At 29.0% G+C, this 23592-nt stretch overlaps 2 protein-coding genes and 2 long non-coding RNA genes across 11 annotated transcripts in view; 2 read left to right on the forward strand and 2 right to left on the reverse strand.

Moving 5' to 3' along the window:
• Positions 1-4276, reverse strand: part of LOC130450350 (sodium-independent sulfate anion transporter-like) — a 36595-nt gene extending 32319 nt beyond the window's left edge. The window contains exons 1-4 of one of the 4 annotated variants that reach the window (XM_056788702.1): positions 4172-4233; positions 3740-4002; positions 2288-2420; positions 1879-2099 (exon numbers count right to left, since the gene is read on the reverse strand). In XM_056788702.1, the coding sequence (XP_056644680.1) occupies positions 1879-2099; positions 2288-2420; positions 3740-4002; position 4172 (618 nt within the window). In that variant the 5' untranslated portion in view covers positions 4173-4233. Of the gene's footprint in view, positions 1-1878; positions 2100-2287; positions 2421-2833; positions 2988-3739; positions 4003-4171 lie in introns of those variants that run through there. The other 3 variants (XM_056788699.1, XM_056788701.1, XM_056788700.1) reach the window with 3 other exon arrangements.
• On the forward strand, positions 3462-4770 carry LOC130450357 (uncharacterized). Its single transcript, XR_008910573.1, has 2 exons — positions 3462-3686; positions 3751-4770. It is a non-coding gene; the product is annotated as an uncharacterized LOC130450357 (long non-coding RNA).
• Positions 4771-5481: 711 nt separating this feature from the next.
• LOC130450353 (mitochondrial uncoupling protein 4) lies at positions 5482-23281 on the reverse strand. Of its 5 annotated transcripts, none has more exons than XM_056788709.1 (7): positions 23178-23281; positions 18492-18608; positions 16588-16664; positions 16281-16485; positions 14717-14893; positions 14446-14668; positions 5482-8741 (listed from the first exon to the last, which is right to left on the reverse strand). In XM_056788709.1, exons 2-7 carry the CDS (start codon positions 18592-18594, stop codon positions 8567-8569), a joined length of 960 nt encoding a protein of 319 aa, XP_056644687.1. In that variant the 5' UTR covers positions 18595-18608; positions 23178-23281; the 3' UTR covers positions 5482-8566. The 5 variants fall into 5 exon arrangements, with proteins under 5 accessions (XP_056644687.1, XP_056644688.1, XP_056644686.1 ...); XM_056788710.1 differs by lacking the exon at positions 23178-23281 and adding an exon at positions 22239-22386; XM_056788708.1 differs by lacking the exon at positions 23178-23281 and adding an exon at positions 19701-19780.
• On the forward strand, positions 19906-21048 carry LOC130450356 (uncharacterized). The gene is made up of 2 exons (XR_008910572.1): positions 19906-20145; positions 20540-21048. It is a non-coding gene; the product is annotated as an uncharacterized LOC130450356 (long non-coding RNA).
• Positions 23282-23592: the final 311 nt, after the last annotated feature.

The following is a 23592-nucleotide window of genomic DNA, read 5'->3' on the forward strand; positions in this document are numbered from 1 at the left end:
TGTAACTTAAATATCGTATTTTTTTCTCACTTTTTATGTAATTACCATTTCCCTCGTATAATAAATAATTATTTTTACTAAGCAAATAACAGTTGTCGTACTAGTTGTTTTAGATTTCATCAATTTTAATATAGATACCAATACTTTAAACATATACTTTTGGAAAACCCTGTATTCGAGGTAAAAACATACGAAATTACGTATTGGAACGAAATGACGTCATTTAGAACCATTAATAAAATTGTAACTTAAATATCGTATTTTTTTGTCACTTTTTATGTAATTACCATTTCCCTCGTATAATAAATAATTATTTTTACTAAGCAAATAACAGTTGTCGTACTAGTTGTTTTAGATTTCATCAATTTTAATATAGATACCAATACTTTAAACATATACTTTTGAAAAACCCTGTATTCGAGGTAAAAACATACGAAATTACGTATTGGAACGAAATGACGTCATTTAGAACCATTAATAAAATTGTAACTTAAATATCGTATTTTTTTGTCACTTTTTATGTAATTACCATTTCCCTCGTATAATAAATAATTATTTTTACTAAGCAAATAACAATTCTCGTACTAGTTGTTTTAGATTTCATCAATTTTAATATAGATACCAATACTTTAAACATATACTTTTGAAAAACCCTGTATTCGAGGTAAAAACATACGAAATTACGTATTGGAACGAAATGACGTCATTTAGAACCATTAATAAAATTGTAACTTAAATATCGTATTTTTTTGTCACTTTTTATGTAATTACCATTTCCCTCGTATAATAAATAATTATTTTTACTAAGCAAATAACAATTCTCGTACTAGTTGTTTTAGATTTCATCAATTTTAATATAGATACCAATACTTTAAACATATACTTTTGAAAAACCCTGTATTCGAGGTAAAAACATACGAAATTACGTATTGGAACGAAATGACGTCATTTAGAACCATTAATAAAATTGTAACTTAAATATCGTATTTTTTTGTCACTTTTTATGTAATTACCATTTCCCTCGTATAATAAATAATTATTTTTACTAAGCAAATAACAGTTGTCGTACTAGTTGTTTTAGATTTCATCAATTTTAATATAGATACCAATACTTTAAACATATACTTTTGAAAAACCCTGTATTCGAGGTAAAAACATACGAAATTACGTATTGGAACGAAATGACGTCATTTAGAACCATTAATAAAATTGTAACTTAAATATCGTATTTTTTGTCACTTTTTATGTAATTACCATTTCCCTCGTATAATAAATAATTATTTTTACTAAGCAAATAACAGTTGTCGTACTAGTTGTTTTAGATTTCATCAATTTTAATATAGATACCAATACTTTAAATATATACTTTTGGAAAACCCTGTATTTCGAGGTAAAAACATATGAAAATACGTATTGTGATCAAATGACGTCATTTAGAACCATTAATGAAATTGTAACTGAAAAATCATATTTTTTTGTCACTTTTTATGTAATTACCATTTCCCTCGTATAATAAATAACTAATTTTTTTAAACAAATAACAGTTGTCGTGGGTACTAGTCGTTTTACATTTCATTAATTTCAAATAATTCAAACATTTATCCCTATTACGACAAGAGTAACAAAAATAATGTTATCAGTTTAATTATATTAATAAAAGGAACGCAATTTTAATTTAAGAATGCAAAAACAGTGTAAATATTGTTTGTAAAAAAACCACGTCACACGATAAGGTTATTATTGATAAAAGAATAAAATTATATAAAACTAGATTGTGTCAAAAGTTCCCTCTTCCCCTCGTATCATAACAATAATTTAATATGGAAAATGGAAGTTTCTCTAAGAGTGACGTCATATCCGGTGATCGAATACACTTACCTTAATAACTAAAAGGACAATGATACATATAAATCCCATCACAGTATCATACACCCTTAACTGATTATATTTCTGAAATAATTCTTTCATAATATCAGGAGCATTATGACCTTGAAGATTAATGCCAAGTAGATTTTTTAATTGAGCAGAACCAATAATTATAGTAGCCGCAGATGTAAATCCGGATGTTAGACAAGGAGATATAAAATCCACTATGAATCCTAAAAATAATCTTTCAAAGTAACCTGAACGTCGTATAAGAGGTAGGAAAATACATCAACGAGCTCATCTTTATCCAGAACCTTGAAAAACTCTCGAATAAAAAATAGAGGGAAGTATAGCAATTCGCGTATTTGAATTTGGCGCCCTGATGCAACAGTTGCTAGGCGAAGAATGAAATTTGCATTACCTAATCTTAACATTCCCATAAGGAGTTCTACGCATCCTGCTATAAATGTTAACAATATAACAAATTCTATCGGTTTCCCAACAGTATATCCAAAAGTTAATAGAGACATTAAACTAGTTGGTCCAATGGAAACCTAAAATAGAGATACCCTAATCATTTAAAAACAATTCAGATGTCCTTCTGTTCGCTATTCTACATTAATATTAAATTATTAAATATATTTTGTGTTTTCCAAAAAAATACTACAGCACATCAAATAATTGTTATTGTTTTGAAATTGTTATAGTAAGTAAAAAATCAAGATATAGTTTTTTGGACGCCTGGCAACGTTATAAACCGAGTGTAATCCCAATAGAAACAAAATTTAAGCAGTAATGTCGAATATTATCAAAAAAGATAGAATTGAATAACTCCATCAATATAAGTTATTTAATAATAAATTATTGATGTAAAAATAATTAATAAAAGGAATAGGTACAATCACTTAGTGATTTTTACAGGTGTTTACTATACTGTTGATAAATTATTTAACCTAAAAATACTTACAAATAAAAAGATGAATCTGGATTAATTTTGGGCACGCACACATACACACACACTACACATTCACGAATCACAATTATTCACATTTTTCACAAAATTCAACACAAATAATATTTAATAAACGAATAATTCAAAAAAATATAAAATGGCCGTTTAATTTTATCGACAACGATGGAATACTAACGCACTATAGTTGATAGTTATAAATTCTTAAAATTAGCAGCGTTGCCGAATACACATAACATCTCAAAATATGATTATTTTTTAAGATTAATATGGATTTTTAATTCAATTTTCATTTATTTTGTGTACTTTAAGGAATATTTTGATTAACTTCGTAAATTATTTACATAATTTCTTACTAATTTTAATAATTTATTTCAGATTAATACTATCGGGAATCGAGCTAACTACTCTAATTATTTTTATTGCATCGTTATTAATAAGGTGATTGTTACTTAATATTAATGTACACGAATTTTTGATAATAAATTGATAAATATATAGTTGTGGTATTGGCTCCGTCGAGATTTTAATATAACGTTAAATTAACTACAGTCAACTGAAACGTGTCATGGCAACACCGCTTTATCTGAATGATATCAATATTTTTTGTCTATGTCTGCACATAACGGTCCTTCTTAGAAGCATCTAATGCTCGAGTTGATTTTGAATTATCTCTACTCTTTTAAGAGACTTAGTGATTATGGTTTTTGTTTTGAAAACACAAAATATCAATGAAGAATTTAAGTGTGTAGTGTACGGAAGGACAAGTGTTTAATATCAACCATCGAATTTAAGAGTAAAATGGCTGATTAAATATATCGGCCGTGTGTGAAGCTAAGTTCATAGTAAGGTAAAATTTTTTATAGTGTTCTTCCATGGACTATCTATCTTATATACACTTACTTCTTTAATAGTTCCTACAAAAATATAAGTGAACGACCCGATAAACGCAGTGTACAGTCCATATTGCGCGGGAAGGCCTGCTAAACCCGCGTAAGCTATAGATTGAGGCATCATTGTTAATCCAACAGTTAAACCAGCTATTAGGTCAGCTAAAATGTCATCTCTACTATATTTAGGTAACCATCGAAGAATAAATAGTCGACTGTACAACTGCCGTTTGATTTTTTCCATTAAAGACGATTTTGTTTTTGTATTTTTACCCACTAAAATAATATCATTAATAATGGGATCAAAATAGGAAAATTAATCACATTCTAACTATATGAGAGTTTCAATAAGTGCACTGAACAAAAATTTAAGAAATTATTGCTACAAACCTAATGTTTATTGTGATTATTTTTCCAAAAATTCCAATAAATTCTAATTACTTACTTTTCACATAAATCGTCTCTTCTCTATTAAATGAGCACCGCAGAAATAACGTATACTTTCATTTTACATATATCTTTTCATTTTTAAGTAAACATTGAAATAATTCTGACAAACATTACTCTTTAATCCCTTAGTTAATAAACTTTATGCCAAAATTTGTTTAATGTACAATGGCGTTTTATAATACAGTGTCGAATGTATAAATATGATTTAATTTTTTATTATCAACACACTGTCATTAAAAATACACACGATAAGTTTCCGATTTATGATATTTAACACAAAATTATATTATTATCATTTATACATATGGGCTTTTCTAAAACTATCCATTGATTCTAGAAAATGTGCAGAATAACCTATTTTGACTAAATCACAAATGATATGTTTGGGGAATTTAAAGATTAATCTAGGAATAATTAGTATTGCTATAAAGATAGTTATAATTATGTACATCAACAAATTAATTTAATTAGTTAAATCTCCCAACAGTGTAACTAACCTATACTTCCTTTCAAAATATTTGACTGGAATATTTGTAAGTAATTGAATTCTAGCTATTTGAAAATTGGAAATAAAAAACCTTATTATAGTTATAATTTATTATTTCTTATTATAAAATTTGCAATTTTTATTTATCATCTTTTTCTCTATTCTTTGAAGTATGACCACCGAGCGATGTTGCCACATATTATTAGAAAATCTCAAATATTTCTTCAACGACGATAAAGACTACTTTTGACATCAATTTGCATACTATAAAATGATATGATAAATTACATTATCAGTTCAAGTCTATAAAACGATACATTACATCACAAGTTCGGTTAAACAACTTTAACGACATTAACTTTATTAAGTATTTTATTTAATAATATAGCTTCGGAAAAAAATATGGCAACATTGTTGGCGCGAATAAAGTCTTTCTTATTAAAATAAGAAGTATAAAATGTATGATAAGTTGAAGGTCTATAAAATTATTTAATTCTATTTATATAAATTATATGAAGGGTAGAGGTAAGGAGAAGTATCTCATATGGGACAAAAGTTTAGCTCAATATATAACAGTTTAAAAACCTTTCAGAATGGCGCTGTTGTGATCAAAGCTTATGGGTGCCATATTCATTTAACATATTTTTCATATACACAGAAAAAATAAAAACAAAAGTTGAACTTATGGATGTATAATTATTGTTAATTAATGTTAATTTTTATTTTTATAGTGGTAGTTTGTTAGAACATTGACAAATTCTTATAGACATCCGCCATAGATAACATAGTAGACAAGCAACGTCACTTGTCTTATTTATTATGCGTCAAAATATTACAACGAAACCACCGATCGTCGCATTACTTGGAAAATATAATAATTTATGTGTTATTTTGGCATTTTAGTTTTTTGGACATGATTTTTATTTTTACTGTTCTGCATTCTATAAAAAGGTGATAAGAAAAGTAATATGAGAAGACGTATTTGTTTATTTTTATCCGATGTATTTTAGTCAGAAGTATCCAATACAGTTTTAATCGTACAATTACGTTCTAATCTTTCCATGTAAGTAATAATTATAGTATTTATACTAATTTAAATGATCAAACATCAGGGTGCACATTTTTGAGTAGAAAATTAAGGTATATTGAGAGTGAATATATCTTTTCAAATTGTACTTAAAAACCTTATATAAATGGAATTGTGAATTAAAATACGTTTCTGTATCCTATTGGACGATCCTGTGGAACAACAATAGTTCGCAGAATTAGTGTTAGTTGCAATTTCGAACTGGAATTATAATAATATATGTTGATATTCTTTTTAACAATCAATTATAGAAAAACTGGCGCGGTTACTAGGATTTAATGAAGTTAGTTTCTAAATTTTTATTTATATGTTAGTATTCTTTTCAACAATTATAAAATAAAAATATACTGGCGCCGTTACTAGGATTTAATGAAGTCGGGATGAAGAAGAGATTTTGAAACATCTTTATTGATTTGAATACTTTCAGGACCCGACTTGAAATACAAACCAAGGAGTTTATCATGCGCGAGAGTCTTTGGGAAATAACCAAACTTAACGTTTGGGCATTTATAGATTTAAAAAAAATTGTTTTTAGTTTCAACAAAGCTCAATCATACTTAAGCCAAAAATAAAAAAATAGGATTCTGGATGGTGATGTTTTGTGGGTTAGAATTGACAAAATGATAGAGCTGATTGTCAATATAAACTAATGAGGCACAAACTGATACAATAAACTTACAAGTTCATTAACTTGAAAGCAGTTCTTATCGAGAAGTTCCCCATCCACTCCACTGCGAACTGCAGTAGGGAAGCATTTTTATCAAAATTAAAAAGTAGTAGAATTTGGCATGGCACCACTTCATTTAGTAATGAATCTTCTTGATCCAGTAGCACAACTCTGATGGAGGTGTGTAACGTTCGAATCAATGATCATAACTGGTTGTATGGGCGAAAGACTAATGGAACCATCTAGTAGTTGTATCCCTACGTAATTTCCCTCTGGATCGAAGCATCTGAGTTTTGTAAAGCGAATTATTAAAGGCATTGTAGTCGAAATTACTTCAACCTATTTCTAAATAGGTGAGACTCTGGATTGCATGAAATTATGATGGAAATAAAATACTTTAGGATTTTTTCAGTTTTTATTCTAACATGATATACAACAAAAAAATATAAATAAAACTAAACAATAAAAATCTAATTGAAGACTACAATGTTCTTGGTAAACGGTATATATTCTAAAAATTCTATTTGTATATACAGGGTATTTCCAATAATTAAAACAAAATAAAATATAGATAATGTGGGTAAGCAACAGTAATAATACAAAAAATCCTTGTATAGGGTTTGATCTATTTACAAATATAGTTGCAAAAATATAACTCTCTGTATAAATTGTGGCACTATTAACATCAATTCTAATTCAGATCAGTGCGGGATACCTAAATATACATGAACATTGATTTTAAAATAACTTTGGTTTAATTGTGATTGAATTTTGTAATATTAAAAAGAAAATGATAATAATAAAAAAAAACTGAAATTTTGTTTCAATAAACGAAATTAAATTATGATTCGCATGCAAAAGTAAATTAAATTGTTAAAAATGACTTTCCAAAAATATACACGTGTATTTTTAAATGTTTTTACCACCTACTGTAGCAGTTGATTATTTACAAATTATTCTTAAAAATAGGGTAGAAGCTGTTTCTAAAATCCAAACCGAATTAAATTTTTTTAGCCTTTCTGGTACACTCAGTATTAGTTACGGAAGCTAAACTAACTAAAATAAGTCAGTAGAAAGCATCGGTGTAAGAATTGTGGTTTTAAATTAATAAATAACCAACGAATAATAAATTGAAGTAAAAAGATACAAATTCATAAAAAAAATAGTCAGCAATTTACAAAATGGAGACAAGAATTGATGTTACAACACTGTTAATTTTATAATAATATAAAACTACCACTGGGTATTTAAAAATCTGTTTTATCTGCACAATTAATTCATAATTTAAAACACGAAGTTGATATGTGAATTGAATTGACTATGAATTCATCTCCTATATCATTGAATCAAATCTGACTTGATGAGATAAACAAGAATAGAGTTCTGAGAAAGAATAGTCCAGGATCTTGATCCTTATTGACCCTAGAGCCTTTCTGTGATGTAGAAAAATGCTTTCGGAAGATTTAGGACCCTAAAGGGGAGACAATGTAGTGGTGGAACAGTAAAAGGGCAGAAAAAATAAGTCGAAACGAACCTGGAAAGGAATAACAGAAATGTGACTCGTAGGAAAAAAAGGAATTGATACGTTTACTGATTTTTAGCTCGGTGGAAATTTATGGAACTTCTAAATTGGTAGAAATTACTCCTAAGTGACCATTATTGGATTAAAAAACATTTTCGGATAAAAGTTTAGGGCATTAATGGGTTAAGTAAACCTAAAGGGCTAATTATAGTGAATGGATTTATTGGTGAAGGTGTATGGTACTCCGAATAAAAAAAAAACTGCCTTCTATTGGGTATATTGCAATCAACTCTTGTAATAATTATATTTTACTGTCAATAAAGTTAAAAATACCTACAAGAAACTTTTGAGCCTTAAAAAGCTAACGGGTAAAATTATCTACAGGTGAAATATCAAAATAATTCAGTCGATTTTTACTAAAATTTGAATTCTAGATTCCATTTGATACACGGCACACCAACCAAGAAAATTTTGTAAAACAATTAGTTCAAAAATGGGAGATTCGACAAGGATTCACTATATCGATAACATTTTCAGGATCATTTCGAAATATAATCTAAAAAAGTTGTTGGTGTACCTCTCGAAACCTGCAATTTAACTCAGACTTTTTGATGGTTCCATCATGTTTCACCAACTTTTTGCTCCCATTAGTTTGACCGCTTCTTCGTATGTTAACCAAAAAGTTAAGGACCACGGTGCCATTCGCATCCAAATGGGGATGAAACCTTTGTACAACGCACCCATCCCTTCTTGTTTTACCGTTTTCGTTAAACAATCTATCGAGGAAGTATACAAAACACCTCTGAAAATTAAAACATTATTCGTTTATAACAAATATAACCTACAATTTACTTAATATATCAATTTATTGAGATTTAAGTTCAGTTTATAATAAATAATCGTAGTGAAATAAAAAGTAATCGAAGAATTTAAATAAATTAGTTAAGTGATAGTGATCAGTGAATTATCTCAAGTTAGTGTAGTGTATAGTGTTTAAGTGGATCATGATTTCTTGTATCTCCTGGTTAAGGAACATCCGGGAATGGACAGCCATATATAGCATTGTTACCAAAGTCAAGGGGACTAGACAGGACACGATAAGAATTTTTAATTTTAAAATGGTTATTTGGGTTTCTACTTTTTATTCTGACATTTCTGTTTATAAAATCCCATCAGATTGATTTTTTTTTTACTTAAAGATTGTGATTATGTCATATTATACACAGGAAGTAACAAAACATCTAAAAGGACTAACATTTTGCAGGACTAAGCTCGATTCTATATTGTTTTGGTTGTTTTTGTGAACTCCGAAAGAATCTAACAGCATTTCCAAATGTTTTCATGTTTCGGAAAGGGTTTTAGGTACTTCTACAAGAATAAAAAATAATTTAAATTGTTTCAGAGGAAACAGAAATGATATATTCCACACAATAATCATAAATTAGGATAGAAATGCATGGATTGGAATCGATTTTCGAATTGGGGAACATCCAGGAATGGGGAGGCATACTAAGCATCGAAAACAATTGTTTCGTTAGCTCCCCATTGTTATTACAAAACTCAGGGGAACCTGAAAAGGCACCATAAGAAGAAGAATGCCTCATAATAACACTTTTTTTTATTTTAAAATGGTTATTTTTGGGTTTCTATTTTTTATTCTGACATTTCTGCTTATAAAATCCCATCAGATTGATTTTTTTTTACTTAAAGATTGTGATTATTTCATATTATACACAGGAAGTAACAAAACATCTAAAAGGACTAACATTTTGCAGGACTAAGCTCGATTCTATATTGTTTTGGTTGTTTTTGTGAACTTCGAAAGAATCTAACAGCATTTCCAAATATTTTCATGTTTCGGAAAGGGTTTTAGGTACTTCTACAAGAATAAAAAATAATTTAAATTGTTTCAGAGGAAACAGAAATGATATATTCCACACAATAATCATAAATTAGGATAGAAATGCATGGATTGGAATCGATTTTCGAATTGGGGAACATCCAGGAATGGGGAGGCATACGAAGCATCGAAAACAATTGTTTCGTTAGCTCCCCATTGTTATTACAAAACTCAGGGGAACCTGAAAAGGCACCATAAGAAGAAGAATGCCTCATAATAACACTTTTTTTTATTTTAAAATGGTTATTTTTGGGTTTCTATTTTTTATTCTGACATTTCTGCTTATAAAATCCCATTAGATTGATTTTTTTTACTTGAAGATTGTGATTATTTCATATTATACACAGGAAGTAACAAAACATCTAAAAGGACTAACATTTTGCAGGACTAAGCTCAATTCTACATTCTTTTGGATGTTTTTGTGAACTCCGAAAGAATCTAACAGCATTTCCAAATGTTTTCATGTTTCGGAAAGGGTTTTAGGTACTTCTACAAGAATAAAAAATAATTTAAATTGTTTCAGAGGAAACAGAAATGATATATTCCACACAATAATCATAAATTAGGATAGAAATGCATGGATTGGAATCGATTTTCGAATTGGGGAACATCCAGGAATGGATAGGCATACGAAGCATCGAACAATTGTTTCGTTAGCTCCCCATTGTTATTACAAAACTCAGGGGAACCTGAAAAGGCACCATAAGAAGAAGAATGCCTCATAATAACACTTTTTTTTATTTTAAAATGGTTATTTTTGGGTTTCTATTTTTTATTCTGACATTTCTGCTTATAAAATCCCATCAGATTGATTTTTTTTACTTGAAGATTGTGATTATTTCATATTATACACAGGAAGTAACAAAACATCTAAAAGGACTAACATTTTGCAGGACTAAGCTCAATTCTACATTCTTTTGGATGTTTTTGTGAACTCCGAAAGAATCTAACAGCATTTCCAAATGTTTTCATGTTTCGGAAAGGGTTTTAGGTACTTCTACAAGAATAAAAAATAATTTAAATTGTTTCAGAGGAAACAGAAATGATATATTCCACACAATAATCATAAATTAGGATAGAAATGCATGGATTGGAATCGATTTTCGAATTGGGGAACATCCAGGAATGGATAGGCATACGAAGCATCGAACAATTGTTTCGTTAGCTCCCCATTGTTATTACAAAACTCAGGGGAACCTGAAAAGGCACCATAAGAAGAAGAATGCCTCATAATAACACTTTTTTTTATTTTAAAATGGTTATTTTTGGGTTTCTATTTTTTATTCTGACATTTCTGCTTATAAAATCCCATCAGATTGATTTTTTTTACTTGAAGATTGTGATTATTTCATATTATACACAGGAAGTAACAAAACATCTAAAAGGACTAACATTTTGCAGGACTAAGCTCAATTCTACATTCTTTTGGATGTTTTTGTGAACTCCGAAAGAATCTAACAGCATTTCCAAATGTTTTCATGTTTCGGAAAGGGTTTTAGGTACTTCTACAAGAATAAAAAATAATTTAAATTGTTTCAGAGGAAACAGAAATGATATATTCCACACAATAATCATAAATTAGGATAGAAATGCATGGATTGGAATCGATTTTCGAATTGGGGAACATCCAGGAATGGATAGGCATACGAAGCATCGAACAATTGTTTCGTTAGCTCCCCATTGTTATTACAAAACTCAGGGGAACCTGAAAAGGCACCATAAGAAGAAGAATGCCTCATAATAACACTTTTTTTATTTTAAAATGGTTATTTTTGGGTTTCTATTTTTTATTCTGACATTTCTGCTTATAAAATCCCATCAGATTGATTTTTTTTACTTGAAGATTGTGATTATTTCATATTATACACAGGAAGTAACAAAACATCTAAAAGGACTAACATTTTGCAGGACTAAGCTCAATTCTACATTCTTTTGGATGTTTTTGTGAACTCCGAAAGAATCTAACAGCATTTCCAAATGTTTTCATGTTTCGGAAAGGGTTTTAGGTACTTCTACAAGAATAAAAAATAATTTAAATTGTTTCAGAGGAAACAGAAATGATATATTCCACACAATAATCATAAATTAGGATAGAAATGCATGGATTGGAATCGATTTTCGAATTGGGGAACATCCAGGAATGGATAGGCATACGAAGCATCGAACAATTGTTTCGTTAGCTCCCCATTGTTATTACAAAACTCAGGGGAACCTGAAAAGGCACCATAAGAAGAAGAATGCCTCATAATAACACTTTTTTTTATTTTAAAATGGTTATTTTTGGGTTTCTATTTTTTATTCTGACATTTCTGCTTATAAAATCCCATCAGATTGATTTTTTTTACTTGAAGATTGTGATTATTTCATATTATACACAGGAAGTAACAAAACATCTAAAAGGACTAACATTTTGCAGGACTAAGCTCAATTCTACATTCTTTTGGATGTTTTTGTGAACTCCGAAAGAATCTAACAGCATTTCCAAATGTTTTCATGTTTCGGAAAGGGTTTTAGGTACTTCTACAAGAATAAAAAATAATTTAAATTGTTTCAGAGGAAACAGAAATGATATATTCCACACAATAATCATAAATTAGGATAGAAATGCATGGATTGGAATCGATTTTCGAATTGGGGAACATCCAGGAATGGATAGGCATACGAAGCATCGAACAATTGTTTCGTTAGCTCCCCATTGTTATTACAAAACTCAGGGGAACCTGAAAAGGCACCATAAGAAGAAGAATGCCTCATAATAACACTTTTTTTATTTTAAAATGGTTATTTTTGGGTTTCTATTTTTTATTCTGACATTTCTGCTTATAAAATCCCATCAGATTGATTTTTTTTACTTGAAGATTGTGATTATTTCATATTATACACAGGAAGTAACAAAACATCTAAAAGGACTAACATTTTGCAGGACTAAGCTCAATTCTACATTCTTTTGGATGTTTTTGTGAACTCCGAAAGAATCTAACAGCATTTCCAAATGTTTTCATGTTTCGGAAAGGGTTTTAGGTACTTCTACAAGAATAAAAAATAATTTAAATTGTTTCAGAGGAAACAGAAATGATATATTCCACACAATAATCATAAATTAGGATAGAAATGCATGGATTGGAATCGATTTTCGAATTGGGGAACATCCAGGAATGGATAGGCATACGAAGCATCGAACAATTGTTTCGTTAGCTCCCCATTGTTATTACAAAACTCAGGGGAACCTGAAAAGGCACCATAAGAAGAAGAATGCCTCATAATAACACTTTTTTTTATTTTAAAATGGTTATTTTTGGGTTTCTATTTTTTATTCTGACATTTCTGCTTATAAAATCCCATCAGATTGATTTTTTTTACTTGAAGATTGTGATTATTTCATATTATACACAGGAAGTAACAAAACATCTAAAAGGACTAACATTTTGCAGGACTAAGCTCAATTCTACATTCTTTTGGATGTTTTTGTGAACTCCGAAAGAATCTAACAGCATTTCCAAATGTTTTCATGTTTCGGAAAGGGTTTTAGGTACTTCTACAAGAATAAAAAATAATTTAAATTGTTTCAGAGGAAACAGAAATGATATATTCCACACAATAATCATAAATTAGGATAGAAATGCATGGATTGGAATCGATTTTCGAATTGGGGAACATCCAGGAATGGATAGGCATACGAAGCATCGAACAATTGTTTCGTTAGCTCCCCATTGTTATTACAAAACTCAGGGGAACCTGAAAAGGCACCATAAGAAGAAGAATGCCTCATAATAACACTTTTTTTTATTTTAAAATGGTTATTTTTGGGTTTCTATTTTTTATTCTGACATTTCTGCTTATAAAATCCCATCAGATTGATTTTTTTTTACTTAAAGATTGTGATTATGTCATATTATACACAGGAAGTAACAAAACATCTAAAAGGACTAACATTTTGCAGGACTAAGCTCGATTTTACATTCTTTTGGATGTTTTTGTGAACTCCGAAAGAATCTAACAGCATTTCCAAATGTTTTCATGTTTCGGAAAGGGTTTTCGATGCTTCTAGAAAACTCAAAAACAATTTCAATTGCTTCAGAAGTATCAAAAATGATTTTTATGAAATAATCAGAAAGTAGGAAGTTTATTTGCTATTTTGATTATCGGAATACATGAATTTTTGAATTTTCACTGGTTCATTTAGGTCCTAATGGATGTTCAACCACATTTTATGCTAGCTAGAGCAACAATCCTAGTAACAGGAAGTATATATAGTATAAAGTACACATTTTTAGTAAGAAATCTTCAATAATAACAGTTTGGCAGATATAAACCACCCCTATCTTCGTGTTATTTATTTTTTGAACGTTCTATAGGTTCTGTAATTAAATTTCTACTATTTAAAAATCAAAATGGGGTAATAAATAAAAATTATTCAATTTAAAAAGTTTCGAACAACACTCAGGACTTTTAATAAAGTGTAATTAGAAAACGGAGAGTTAGAAAGCGTACAGGTTGCATTAAAACAACACCAAGAGGCATTATTCAGGATCTGGAAGGATGAAATTTTTAGTCTAATAGGATTTTAATTTGAATGCTACAGTATGATCAAAATAAATAGCGTTACCTTCCCTTATCATCCATAGGTTGATTCATTACCCTGGTTTTAATAACATCAGCCGGAGTACCCATCGAAGCAGCTACAAATCCAGCGCAAGTACTCGACAGAATGTGCAATATGTAATTATCAGGTAGATCGGTGTGTTTCATAATTTGTCTTTTGGCTGTATCGTAGGTAGTTAAATCGCCTAAATTAACCAAAGCCGCCCTTTGTACGTTCGGAACCGACCCTACAATAACAAACGTCAAGTCTATAGATACAACTTGGGGTTATTTACCTTTCCACAATCCTTTGATTCCTCCCGTCGACCATACCTTGAGGAAGGCGTCCCACATACCGTTTACTCTGGGTGGTAAACCTAAAAGTTTCCGTTTCCCTTCCATCTGAAGCTGGACCTTTAGCAGATCCGTGGGACTGGCTAGGTACTGGGCGAAAGCGCCTGCGCTCACTCCACCTTCAAAACACATCGTCGGTTTGGTGCTAAACTTTTAAAATTCTTACTACGATCAGCTATTTTGAGTTAAAACACGTTCACGCAAACAGAACGGGTCCTAAGGGCCCTTCTACACCAAACCCGATTTATTATTTGTATCGCTGCAAGACAATTTTCTCGTATTAATATGGAGACTGAATTTAAAGGGATATTATAAGAAATCTGACTGAGAAGATAGCAGAAAAGTTGAGGTTATGGTTTATTGTGACATAAGAGGTTATATTAATAAAAACATTCGGTAGGGGGATATTTTATTATTTTTTTCGAAGCATTTTTCATTATACACAACAAACTTGATACTCTCTCTTTTAAAAATTTCTCCCAATTCGTTTATATCCAAAGATACAAGGGGCGAAAAAAAATTCAAAACATACATATCGAAACTTGAGGCTCAAAAACACAATTATTAGTCCACTTTTCGCGTTCTCTTTCTATTATCGTACATTTCCTTTCAATTTTATTCATCATAAGTCTTATTTGTAGTTTTTATCTACGAGGGGTATGAGAAAATAATAACACCATCAATCAGTTTTATATTGGAAAAAAAAAACAGTTTTTCAACAGGAAAAAACAAACCAATGAGAATATATATGTACTAAGAAATTTAACGATGATATTCGTTGATTTGAAATCAGCTTTTGTCGAGGTCTTCACAGTTACACTGGCCACAAGAGAAATAAGATAGTTAAAGAACAAATTGCAAAGGAAACACCAAGGAAAAGGACTAATTTCAGTCCCCGATGATGTAAATTCAACCCCAATAACATTTCTCACCCTCTGGCTCACCGATATACAGCCCCTATCCGCCCCTCCGGCTGCTAACAACTCCAACAAACCTTCCTACTACAAAAATTGTCCCAACTGATGATGTATACATATTATTCGAAAGTTCGGCATATATATTGAAATATTTCGGCGTTTGATTTGCCACGATCCCACAATGTGACGTTTATGATGATAACTATAACAAATGTAACAGAAAACTGGGTAGATAAGGAGGAAAGAGTAACAGGGAAGAGAAAGTGGGACAGAACAAAGACATTAAGGGTGTAATCGAGCAAGAATCGTCAATAAACGAGAAAAGGTAGGAATTGGTACGGATATACTGTAGGAAATAAGACAAATCAATAGAAAATTAAAATAATAAGGATGCCATAGTGGATAGTGGATGCAAAAAGGTACATAACTTATTCCGATACCTGAAAAATGAAAACACGAAGGTTGTGTATTTCCCCAGATGAGTTTTCTTGTCAGTAACAACATGAATAGTTATTGAAAATATATTTTTTTAAACATTTAGAAGCATTTTATTGTTAGGATCAATCGAGATATGGCGAAATGTACTTACATAACGCTGTTTGCCATATGGGAAAAATTTTCTGATCAGGAGTTTGTCGGAAGATGTTTTCTTTCAGTTGTTTGTAAGTTATTATCCTTGTACCTGAATAAACCACGTGTCTTATACAAGCTGCGTGGACTCCTTGCCATAGTCTTGAGAGACCCTCTTCCTTACTGATACCGATTGCGGTTTTCAACATGCCTCTATAAGGTGCCTGTAAAACGTTCATCATTTAAACAGACTTACATTTAAATCTCTAATGACGGTGAATGTTTTTCTATTAGAATACTTGGAAATATAAGTTTGAAAAATTTACCTGACCGAGTTTCCCATTTTTGGATTGTTCCCCTTGAATCTGGAGTCGAGTCTTGATCAAATCCAACGGATAAGTAACTAGAATGAATAATTTGATAATAAAATGAAAACATTTCCATATATTGAGAACCAAGACTTATTTATATAGTATACAGGGTGTCCCACGACTATCTGTATATAACAAAATATTTATAGTAACTTTATTTTAAATGGAACACCCTGTATATTGACACATTTTTGAAATGTACGTAAAATTTTAGTATACTTTTGTCTAAAAACATTTTTCGAAAAATACATAATTTTTGAGTTATTAATTTTTTTGTGAAAATTGCAGGCCCTTATAAATTATTTTTTTACGAGGATACCCTTAAAAATATGAAAATAATTTCTATTCGGTTACTTTCAGCAAGGTCAGACGTATTTGAATCTATGTTGAAAAATTTTTCATTTTATACAGGGTGTGTATAAAAAGTGTTCAAATTTTAACTTCATAAATATGAATTTTCTTTATTTTTTTAAATAGAACCACCCGGTTTTTGTTTATTTTAATGCATTCAGGGATAAAAAATAAAGCAAATTCATATATACTTTCCTATACCTAAACCTTACCGTTATCCAGATATTAAATGGTTTCTGTAAATAAATAAAACTTGCATCTCCAAAAATTTACAGAAAACATTTAATATCTGGATAATAGTGAGGTTTAAGTATAGGAAAATGTACATGAATTTACCTTATTTTTTACCCCTGAATGCATTAAAATAGAAAAAACGGGGTGGTTCTATTTAAAAAAATGAAGAAATTTGATATTTATGACGTTAAACTTTGAACACATTTTATACACACCCTGTATAAAATCAAAAATTTTTCAAAATAGATTCAAATACGTCTAACCTTGTTAAAAGCAACCGAATTGAAATTATTTTCATATCTTTAAGGGTAACTTGGTAAAAAAATAATTTATAAGGGTCTGCAATTGTCAAATTTTTTACAAAAAAATTAATAACCCAAAAAGTATGCATTTTTCAAAAAAAGTTTTTAGACAAAAGTATACTAAAATTTTGCGATGATTTCAAAAATGTATTAATATACAGGGTGTTCTATATAAAATAGCAAAGCTACAGTAGACTTCCGGTAGAACCGAATATTTTACTTAATAAGATCGTATCCAAAACCCTAAACGTGGAAATTTTCATGATTTTACTATAAGTAATTTGCCATATACAGAAAGTTTTGCATTAAAATGGAAAAAACCGGGTGGTTCTATTTAAAAAAATGAAGAAATTTGATATTTATGAAGTTAAACTTTGAACACTTTTTATACACGCCCTGTATAAAATGAAAAATTTTTCAACATAGATTCAAATACGTCTGACCTTGCTAAAAGCAACCGAATTGAAACCATTTTCATATCTTTAAGGGCAACTTCGTAAAAAAATAATTTATAAGGGTCTGCAATTTTTACAAAAAAATTAATAACTCAAAAATTATGTATTTTTCGAAAAAAGTTTTTAAACAAAAGTATACTAAAATTTTACGTACATTTCAAAAATGTGTCAATATACGGGGTGTTCCATTTAAAATAACAAAGTTACTATAAGTATTTTGCCATATACAGACAGTTTTAACTCGTCTTGGGACACCCTGTATAGTACAGGCAGGCAAATTTTTTATTTTATTGTTGACACGAAGAAAAAGTTTTGAATTTTTTACATAAATAAAAAGAATTTAATAAAAAAGCCCTAAGATGACCTTCAGAATAAAAATAATTCCTTCGAGGAGTATGATTTGCAGATGGCACTAAAACTACGTAACCTAACCTCAAAAAATTACATACAAATACAAACTATGATAGGATTTTCAATTTTATTGAGAATAGTTAAGAATACAATGAAAAAAAATTACCAAATTCTGCGTTGAAGGCTGCAAGAACCGAAACAACGTAGACACACCATAAAGAATCGACAAATTTAGGGAAGTCGACCTTTTGAGGCGGCACAGGAGGCATTTTCACTGAATCTCCTAAAAAGAAATATATATATATTGAAATATCATAATATTAACAGTAATACATCTATTAAAATAATTAAAAAATATTATAACTTGATTAGTAGATACATAAACAATATTATTGAAAATAAATTACGAGTGGCGTTCATTATAAAAAAAAAATTCTACATTGAAACTTGTACTGTTTAAATTTCCAAATATTATAACCAAAAAACCATCGTTATATTTCAATTTACAAATTACATTCTTTGAGACAATCTGTATCATTTAAAATGTCGTAATTATATAAATAGTACACAAAAATTGTTGGCTTCGTACCCATTGTTTCGAACACCACTGTCGTACCTACATTAGCAATTACACAACTGAACTAAAATAAAAACAATGAGTACTTGAAGTAAATTATTTTTTATTGTACTAATTATATTTTTTACAACAATTTCCTGCTGTATCTTAAATTAGATGTTACATGTTTGACGGTTTGTATTTTCATTTAAAAAGTTCACTCTGTTTATCCTCTAGCGGCCATATTGAATTTAATCAGCTGTTTTCGTTCAGTGGTATTAAGACAGACGTTCTCCCTTCTCCCCAGGTATATTTAAATAAACACAAAAAATAATGAAATTACTGTACATAAAAATATTGAATTTTGGTTTTATTTACTACTTACGGGAAAAAATCATTTTCTTCAATGAATTCGACAAAAAATAAAATTTTGTATAATTAACGAGCAAAATTATCTTCTTTTACATAAGACACAACTAAATAAAGGTAATTTATTATCAATTACAAAAAGTATATACACTCAATATTATCCATATCAGTAAGTACTCAAGTAAACAATGAATATTACTTTAATATAAATAACATTTTAATGCCTTAACTAAGAACATCGTCGATAAATTATCATAGAAAATATCAACAGTGTAGGATTTGCAAAATCTCTTTTAATATCTTGTTGAACTCTAATATGCCAAAAAGTCAAAATCGAAATTTTATAATTAAGATTATATCGACAACTAGAACACGTGTCCTTAAAAAATTTCCAGCCACATTATTTACTAATTTTACATAGTTGATGATAAATAACTAGATTAAAATAACCTTCTTCGTTATAATAATGTGAAATAGTACAATTTTTATAGAGAATTAGACATGTTGCAACTGATACAATATAAAAAAAACAAGTAGAATATTCGTTGGTACCAACGGTGGATATTCATAAAATCACCTGTTCGATTTGTATCATCTAGAACGGTTCTAATTAGTTCTTTGAAATATCTCAGTGCATTATAGATCGCTTGTTCCGATTGAAGATCTATGAGTGACAGCAGTTGACAGTTTTATACGAGTTTAAAAACGTAGCTAATATGGCGTTGTTTACAATTTCTGATCAATTGCATTTAAATTATTGTCCAAAAACTATTCTTTCAAGAATATCATAGCCAATAAGATGTTAAAACAACTAAATAGTTCAAGTAAAAAGCTCATTAATACACTATTTTATATTGGAACGAAATAATTATTACCCTAGAAGAAAATATTAGAGGTAAGTTCAAATACGAAGTATATCCTGTTCGGTATTTCTTTTCGGAGTTTCTCATTTGAGTGTAACGACTAAGTAGCATTAACAATAATGAAAGTTGAATTCGGATCAAAATAAGTGTTACAAATACCGCATTATATATAAAGTGCTTTTATAGCTATAAAGCGTATAAAATAACTAGACATTAATATAGTCAAAGGATTTCTTGTTGTATAAATGTAAGTATATGTTTTATATAACTTTGGATACGTTATTGGATTTGAAATTCATCTATTTATCATTTAAAGGTGTTTAAAATGGGAAAAACATGATCCAATGTCTAAAATTTTATAAAAAAAAGTAGGGTTAAAGAAAGAGTCTCTGTTAGTTTTTTTCTTGATGAGATATAATTTTTCAGAATGTTACGATAAATGAAGCATGACAACCACATAAGTTAATGGTAAAGGGCAATATATAAAAGAAATAAAACATGTAGTTATATTTATTTTGATTTTGTTTAAAACAAACTTTAGAAAAGATATTTACCTACCAGCTGAACATGGACATAAAGTATTATGTCTTCCACTATGTCTTCGATATAATTTTATTATTTCGAAGCATTATAAACAAATTTGAATGAAAATGCAGAAAATAAATTGTTTGAATATGTAATTTTAAGCACTTCAAACAGTAACAAACTGAAAAACTATCAATTTTGCAAAGAAAGAGTTAACAAATGGTATAAATGAGAACAAATAATAGAAATACAAGAAGTTACTCCAATTGTTAATAACTACAGTGATTTCCGTGACTTCTTGTCACAATCTGAAGAAAAACTTATTCTAATATAAAAATAATGTACTGTTAACCCCTGTATACCTTGCAAAGCATTTTAACCTGTATTTTTATTAATAAAATTATGACCATTACTATTTTTATTCTTATTTAATGCCTCTAATTAACTCTAATGAATTATCGTTTTTTGCCATATTCCACGTTTTATGGAGGTTATTTGTGTAACATATAAAAATCCAATTAAAAGCTTTATGTCAAACTTAAATAATACAAAATGTATTCATAAAATAAATGATTCAAAATTAAATGTGAAAATATTTGAAATTAATAATCAATTTAACCTCATTCTATATTTCCTTGAATCTTCATATTAGTTTCAAAATCTGGCAACGTTGTTTGAATTAAACTATGAGGTGCCCAATTTATAACGAAAAATCTGTGAGAGTTTAAAGAGGCTCTCGCGCGAAACAAGATATATATTTTTTGAGATGGTAGAGTAAGTCTAAACCAACGGTACCTTCTTCAAATTAATCTTTCTAAGGGTGTCAGTCGTTATAGCGGTTATCGAACAAAAATAAGAGTTATTAGTAACAATTCAATGCATATCAAGTAACCGAGCGGAAATTAGCAAACGGCCATATTGTTTCTGTCACAGAATGGAAGCGCGGGAAATTTAACCACATTTTATTTACTGTTTCTTTTAAATTTTGCCTTATTTTTAAACTAAATATATTTCACTGTAATAAACAACTATAATAACTGATATATAGACTACCCTTTATTCATATACATACACTAGAGATCTCTGCATATTCTAAATAAGTGTACGTGTAGTAATAATCGACGCTTATTGGCTGTATTAAAAAATCAAATGAGCGACTTTTTATCTTAAATAAAATGTTTACGTTTAACTTAGCAACTTTTATGCCTTATTTCAGTTCATAATTAATTAACTGAGAATATTTAGGTAGAAATACATGTGAAATAAATATCAATAATTATCAATTTCAATATGACTAGTTTGGTACACACCTTAACGCCATCTATAATTGAAAAAGTGTACAAGAGAAATAATACAGTTTAACCAAACTATAAATTAAAATAAAAACAAAAATTAGTCATTAAATTAATGGTTACAACTTTAAAAATTTCACGTTTGTTGATACGTGGACTTAAAAATACAGGGTGTTACATTTAAAAAACTGGAAAACCCTGTATAATTGTACTATCAAAATCTCACTCTTAACGACTCTCTATTATATTTTGTTGGTATCAAATTTTGACGATCCTGTATATTTGTAAGAATATTCAGTATACTTTACCTATTTCTAGTAATTCATCTCATATATTTTCATCAATCCCGTAATTTTCCACAGTCAGAATCAAAGTAAAACGAACCCTATCATGCGAATGTTTATCTAACTGTAGACTATTTTTAACAATCTAATTCAATTGATATCGAATACTAAACGAAAATCAAATGTTTGTTTAATAGTTTGCGCAAAGCGTGGCCATGACCAGTATAATCATTGCAACGTTGTTGTTTTTTTTTTAATAGAAATTAGAATTTTTAGTTGTGAACTTACGGTATATCACTAGGCGCGGAAGATAAATTGTTTCATAATATATTTAAATAGATCGTTACAAAATATTAAGTAATTTTCACCTAATCATAAACAGCTTTTTAAATAAAAAATATTAACCAAAACAATCAATATTTCGATAATTTTACTCAATTATCTCCTGAAGAAATTACGATAGTAGACGAAACGTCGTTAATTGATTTATATTATGCCGTGGAAAAGTAAATGGTGAATTTTTTTGTGTTGTATGTATAAAAAATAACACCTAAATTTTAAATAATTGAAATTATCTACGTTTATTATAAAAAGTATTATCTGTTATACTATTTAAATATTTATCATGCAGCAGCATAGTTGTTTTGTTTACACTTGGCAATGTGCTAATTACATGAGAAATTAGAAACTTACTTTTACTTTATTATAAAAAGTAAAATTGAAGTTACGTAATAGGAGTTGAATGAAAAACAATCTGTTAAATCATAGTTTGTTTTAAAATTTCTGTTATTTTCATTTTTAATAAAACATAAATTCATAATAAAAAGTAAAATATGCATTGACAACATTGCCATCTTTTTAAATAGACATAACCTGAAAAAATGTAATGTGAACAGGTATTTGCCCAAATTCTACTATAATGAATCAATTCAAAATCGCTATTAACAAAAATAAATCACTCACCATTTACTCTAGATGTAAAACGTGGTAGATAAAATATCTTGCACCACTTATCATATCAAAGTGGACTTTGACCATTTAAGGCATTTACGATTTTCTCCTTGGTTATGTCCATAGAATAAATAGATAGGCAATGTGTCAAAGTAATCAGCTTTTATCGTTCGAATACTTTCGGAACAACACTCTAACGCACTTCTTATCACTGATCGAACTTTCTGCCATGTAGAATATTAATATCCTTCAAAATAATTAATAAATTACTGGTATAATTAGAAATGAGGATTGCTAATGCATCAACTTAAACGTAAAGAAAATTAGTAATAATTGAAAAGTAATTTAATTGATTTCAAGTAAAGGCCAAGCAGACCGAGACGTATCGGTGGATATTAAGGAAAGCTCTCTATATTGAGTGTTCAAA

Source organism: Diorhabda sublineata, chromosome 11, assembly GCF_026230105.1.
Source record: "Diorhabda sublineata isolate icDioSubl1.1 chromosome 11, icDioSubl1.1, whole genome shotgun sequence".
NCBI lineage: Eukaryota > Metazoa > Arthropoda > Insecta > Coleoptera > Chrysomelidae > Diorhabda > Diorhabda sublineata.